The sequence below is a fragment of the Fragaria vesca genome, linkage group LG6 (assembly GCF_000184155.1).
Source record: "Fragaria vesca subsp. vesca linkage group LG6, FraVesHawaii_1.0, whole genome shotgun sequence".
Lineage (NCBI taxonomy): Eukaryota > Viridiplantae > Streptophyta > Magnoliopsida > Rosales > Rosaceae > Fragaria > Fragaria vesca.
The window spans coordinates 33,427,358-33,433,666 of NC_020496.1; the positions used below are offsets into that span (position 1 = coordinate 33,427,358).

At 37.7% G+C, this 6,309-nt stretch overlaps 2 protein-coding genes across 2 annotated transcripts; one reads left to right on the forward strand and one right to left on the reverse strand.

Moving 5' to 3' along the window:
• Window positions 1-2,650: 2,650 nt before the first annotated feature.
• On the forward strand, window positions 2,651-3,049 carry LOC101296890 (peroxidase 70-like). The gene has a single exon (XM_004306161.1). It carries the CDS (start codon window positions 2,651-2,653, stop codon window positions 3,047-3,049), a length of 399 nt encoding a protein of 132 aa, XP_004306209.1.
• A 617-nt stretch (window positions 3,050-3,666) lies between these two features.
• Window positions 3,667-5,984, reverse strand: LOC101312749 (B3 domain-containing protein REM14-like). Its single transcript, XM_004304309.1, has 5 exons — window positions 5,746-5,984; window positions 4,926-5,223; window positions 4,679-4,809; window positions 4,251-4,589; window positions 3,667-4,164 (listed from the first exon to the last, which is right to left on the reverse strand). The coding sequence occupies exons 1-5, from the start codon at window positions 5,806-5,808 to the stop codon at window positions 3,904-3,906; spliced, it is 1,092 nt and encodes a 363-aa protein (XP_004304357.1). The 5' UTR covers window positions 5,809-5,984; the 3' UTR covers window positions 3,667-3,903.
• Window positions 5,985-6,309: the final 325 nt, after the last annotated feature.

Genomic DNA, 6,309 nt, shown 5'->3' on the forward strand with positions numbered 1-6,309 from the left:
AGAGAGAGAGAGAGAGAGAGAGGCTGGGAAGAGTCTTCTGGAGGCGATCTATGAAAATCCAGCAAAGGGGAATGAAGCTCGTTTGCGGGGAATGAGTTGAAGAAGAACGAGGTCGTGAGGGATTGAATCGAGAGGGAAAGGAAGTGTGGAAAAATAGGTCGTCGTCTCAACAAATTGGCGAAGTGTTGGAAAAACACGGGCTCGGGTCTTTAGAGAACGAAAATTTTAATCGTACCAAAAACGTTCATGACGCTTTAAGAACGTCATGGCCCAATTGTTATTCATGACATTTATTAAAAGTCATGAAAACTATTTTCATGACGTTTAAATATTTTCATAGAAATAATGATATTTAAAAAACGTCATTAAATGATGAGACCTACCATGACGTTTGACAAACATCATAAATTTAACATCAAATTTTGATCCATGACGTTTGCTTTCGAAAACGTCATGGTAAGAGGTTTTAATGACGTTTTCGAGCAAACGTCATAAAAATACTGTCATGGAAGGCAATATTTGTAGTAGTGAGAAGAAGGTGTCAGACAATTTGAATGATAATAAAGAACATGGTTTGGTAGTTTGTGGTAGAGAGGAAAACAGTAATAAAGGTAATTTGAAGTTTAATTAAGCCTCGGATTAGAAAGAGTAGATGCAACTATTGCCACAGAGAAGGTCATTGGACCCTTGAATGCCCTAAACTCAAAAACAAAAGTAAGTCTTTTGAAAATTCTTCTGGTGATGATGCTAATTATGTGGATGAAAAGTCTACTTTTGACTTTGTCTTATTTGTTGGTGATTCTTCTGTTGATACTTGGTTGCTTGATTCGGCATACTCGCACCATATGTGTTTCAATCGAGATTGGTTTGATACTTATCAGTCTGTTGATAGAAGTTTTGTCTTTATGGTACATGATTTTCCTAATAAAGTTATGGGGATTGGAACAGTTCGAATTAAGATGCATGATAGAATTATCAAGACTTTGGAAAATGTTATACGTGTTCCAGATATGAAGAATAATTTGATATCTTTGGGTACTCTTGACTCACAAGGCTATAAGTTTTCGTCTCAAGGTGGAGTTCTAAGAGTTAGTAAGGGTGCTCTTGTAGTGATTCAGGGAAAGTTGATTTGCCATAATCTCTACACACTTCAGGGTAACACAGTTGTTGGTGCCCCATCGGTCTCTTCATCGAGTCCATATTTAGATATTGTTACAAGTGTATTTGCTGAGGGCCAGTTTGATCGGTTCTATGAAGATTGCATAGTGAGACACCGCACTATTTTGAAGACACCACGTATAAAAATTACAGAACATATTTGTGGATCCCTCTTAGAGAAAGTATTTTGCATGCTTTCTAATTTGGATAAGTCTAAGGAGTTTGGTGCTGAATCTGTTAATTCCTACTACTTGGTTAATTGGTCTTCATCGTTTGCATTTTATTTCAAGACTCCAATTAATGTATGGTTTGGTACTCATGCTGATTATTCTGATATTAGTTGTCCGTTTGGTGCTCATGTGAGTGATGGTAAACTTTAGAGGAGGACAAAATTTGTATTCCATGTATTTGCATATGGGGTGAATATTTATGACTTGTGGTGTGTCCGGTATAAGTCATCCAAATTTGTAATTAGCCAAGTTATGAACTTTGAAGAGTATGCTATGCTAATTGAAAGAGAGTCTATTGATGTAGTTTCAGGCCACAGTGTGTGTGTGAGCAGGTGGAGCTTGTTCAAACTTTAAGGAAAGTGCCAATGTGTGCTTTCATTTAGCCTAGTCAAGAGGTACTTGTTTTTGTTGGTGATATTGAAGAGAAGCAACTTTGGTTGTACAACGTTGCTTTGCATGAAGAAATTCAATCTCTTCGTCAGAGTCATCTACTTTTGATCAAGACAGTTCTTGTTGTAAGTTCAAAGCTTGGCTTAGGCTTGATTGCTATTTGCAATTAGTACCCTTTGGGGTTTGATGGAGGAGAGCTTGGGAGAAGATTCTACTTTGGAGATTTTGATTAATAGGTGGAGATTGTTGGTTTGTGGCTTAAATTAATATAAGCTCATAAATTATTTTTTAGTAAGCCCATATAATCAACCTGATCCTATTAGGTTAGGTTTTGTCTATGCACTATATATATGTGCTTTATGTCACCGATTAAGGTGGGAGAGACAAAAGAGCCGCAACTTTAGGTTATTGAGAAGTAGCCGTAGTTTAGGGTTCTATAGAAGTTGTTCTTCTATTTGGTGTTTCTCTTTTGTGAGTGTATTTTGGGTGTGATAGAGAATTTTTGGGTTTAAGTGTTAAACACCTTGTAATCTCATTTTGATATTAGTGGAATATCTTCATTGTTTTTGCCCGTTGATGTAGCCCTTTGTTCTAAGGTGAACCACGTAAATCTTTGGTCTCCTTAGATTTTCTGTCTATTTATCTTTTCTCATATTTTGGTACTTCATGTTTGTTTGACGCTTCCGCATAACAAGTGGTATCAGAACCCAGGTGACGCTTGAGACTTGGTGTCTCATACGATCGAGTTTCAATTTGGTGAAGCTCCCGTTTAGATCAGGATCACATGATTTAAAATTTGATGCTTGTGATCACGGTTGAACTATTGGGACTTGGATCGTGAGATTTGGAGATAGCTCGAATCACGCCAGGACATGACAGTGCTTGTGGGAGCGCACTCCATAGGCTATGCCAGATGTGCCAGTTTCAGGAGCCACATTTACAAGGACACCAACATAGATCCCCTATTTGCTAGTACAAGAAGGATTATTTGCCCTCGGGCCGGTGGTGATAACAATATAGCTGCGTTTGATAACTCAGTCATTACCTTCGATAACGATTACTACCGGGGCCTCGTGGATCGTCACGGCCTTCTTCATTCAGACCAGGAGTTCTTCAACAATGGAACTCAGGATGGGCTGGTGAGAAATTATAGCAAGGATAACAATGCGTGGAGGAAAGACTTTGTTGAATCTATTGTGAAGATGGGGAATATTAATGTTCTTACTGGGACTAACGGAGAGATCAGAAAGAATTGCAGACTCAGGAACTGATTCATCTGATTAGTAATAGAGAACCAGATTCTCCTACCGCATAAAAGAAGTAGTGTAAAACTTCTTCTGATTTGGATTAAATTGTATTCAAATCTCTTAGTAACTTATTCTGCTTAGTTAAGTGACTGTCAAACTTCATGTAACTCATGCTTGTCCAAATCATTCTTAGTCTAACCAATTCAATAATAAACCACCATCTAATAAGTAATACGTTAACTTGTTTGTGTCCCTTTTGTCTCCGTACGTATTATATCGTTCCCAATCCACATCATGATAATCTATATGAGCATTACAGCCTCTAACATGAACTAGTTATTGGAAGCATAAGTGCTACCCATCTGGTTTTCTGTACACATTTTTGGGATCAGGGTCAAAAAAAATTATAGAGTTAAAGTGTTAAACTTCGTCTAACATGAACATATATATATGGCCTGACGAAAGTGAAACCGTCATTATAAATCTCTCAAAAGAAACAGAAAAAGCTCATGACTTGTTAAGTGGTATGGACTATGATCGGAAATGTTGGAATCCCAAATCACAAAAGAGAAGGCAACAATTCAACTATTCTAGCCGAGAATGAATGCAAGTATGCAACAAGGGTGAACAAGCAACAGTAATACATACACTAGCGAGATAGTGCCCATTCAACATTAAAACGTTAAGGAGCAATGGAAATATGATTCAACAATGAGTCACTTACAGAAAAAACTTACCATGCATAAACACTACAGATGAGAAACACATGTACCGATCAGGGAGTGAATTATAAGATGTTCCTATCCTTTGACCAAGATGAGCAAGACCATTTTGTGATGAGATTTGAATAGCAGTGCATTCTGAAATCCTAAAGGCAGCTAGCTTTGAGTTTTCACATCCAGGGTTGCTCCTGCTTTATACACATGAAGTTGAAATACAGAATGCTTGACTACCTCAATAACAATGGTGTCTCCAGTAGAAATTTGGTTCTCTTCACAGCATTTGCCCCAACCCTCCATACGCAATCGACCCATTGTAGTTTCGTGAAGTTTAATAGACCACTGCCTCTCAGCTGGATCTTTAAGCACTATGGTTTTGCTTATAGGACCTGCAGCTCTGACAATTCTGTTTGGAATTATCTGCAATCAAAACAGGGAAAGCTTCATATAGAGCAGTCGACAATCTGACATTGGCTTAAGAATTTGCCGACAATGTAAGTGCTCACCAGGTCATATCGCATAGACCTCTTAAACATAGTTTTGAAAAAAGGATTTGCCGGATTGATAGAGAAGGGTACCATAGATGTTTCTTCCACGACATCCAGGGCCGCTCCTACTTTATGAACATGAAGTTGAAATACGGAATGCTTGACTACCTCAATTATCAGGGTGTCTCCATATGAAATTTGGTTCTCTTCACAACATTTATACCAATCTTTCATACGCAATTGACCCCTTGTCGTCTCAGTGAGTTTAATAGACCATGGCTTCCCAGATGGATCTTGAAGCATTATAGTTTTATTGCTCATAAGACCTGCGGCTTTGACTACTCTGGCTGGAATTTTCTGCAATTAAAACAGGGAAAAAAGCTTCTTAAAAATGGAGCAGTACAACGACATCGGATTAATAATCACACGAAAAAGTAAGTACTCACCAGGTTATATCGTAAAGACCTTGTAAAAGTAGTTTTGAAAAATAGATTTGCTGGATTGGAAGAGATGGGTCCAATGGAAGTTTCTTCCACAAGATCAGGTGCAAGTCTCTTTCCTAAAATGATGTCAGTGTCTGTATAAGGCATGCAAATACAACAACAAAACCAAGTTGTTACAAGATGCATGGCACACACCAAGCTTTTATAAGGTGTAGAGAAATGAATTCAAATAGTTAACAGAATAACTTACTTATTGTTCTGTCCACAACATCTCCTATCATGTTCTTGGCTGCTTCTATATTCTTCTCGCAGTAGCTTTTACCATAAATTATGACATCAAAAATTGATTCACCATCTAGAGTGAAAGTCAAGAAATCCCCAATTTCCAGAAAATGATGCTTTGCAAAACTCTGCCAACCATCATGAAAAACCAAGCGATTCCTGATCACCTTCAAATTTACAGCCCACAAGTTCCCACAAGGGCCTCTAAGGCCACAAAATCGTGGTACATGACCATTGAAGTTCTTCACAAACGCACGCGGTATACACTACAAAATTAATAGATTCAAAGAGATCAATCAAAATCTGAATGATATTTGTAGGCTATGATCATAAAACGTTTAATACGCGTATACCAGACAAACAAAAGGAACTAGCCAAGTGTAAGATCAGCCAAGACAAAAATTGGTTTAGTTAGATTTAGTTTACAAGCCTTCCGTCTCACCAAAGATTAAATGCTGTTACAGATAACACACATTGGATTAATTTGTACGCACGAGAACTTCCCCTTAAGGAACAATACGAACATTTAAGCAAATTTTTCACTACGGCAATTAATCTGCTTATAATGTTTGCTATGAAAAAAGTACAAAGAGAATTTGAACTAGAGATGACTAAAAACTGTAACCTTTGTTGAACAATTAGCTTGTGGTTTGGTTGCAGACTGTGGTAGGAATTTTTGATACTTATTGCGAAAAGAACATGAGACAAATCACTCACCTCGATCAGAATGTCATTGACGAAGCTATCCAAGCTGATTAAACTTAAAAAAGAGAAACAAGTGAGATTACCAGTTGCTGGGAGAAGTCACCAACAAGGACCTTGAAAAATGATGGTCTGTCTTCAAGCTCCATGCTCCCTCTTTCTTTCCGTCCTGGGTTCTTCCTCAGCACCTCCTCTGGTTAATTTACCCGTCTGGTTTCTGCTCTCTCTAAATGCTGGATCTCGATCAAGAGCATTAATTTACGAGCATTATCTTCTTCTATTTTGGTAGAAAACGAGCATTATCTTGAAGCTCGACTTTTGTTACGAAAATGTTTAGTCTCCATCAGGGTTTTGAATAGTTTCACATACTTTGATGCTGCATCCCAGGTATCACAGTGACCTCGTTTTGGGTCTGCAGACTGCACGTTTTGGGTCTACACGTTTGAGCCCACATGATAGTGGTGTTATGGCACTTTTCTGCAACTTATGGGTGTACCGTAATGGAATCAATGACGAGTAAATATGGCCTGAAAGATAGATATTTATATAATTACCACTGGATGCAGTCATTTTCCATCCTTTTTTTTTTTACTTAACTGAATGTGTTAACAAGTAAATTACAAAATTGACTTTTTATTTTTTTATAGAAA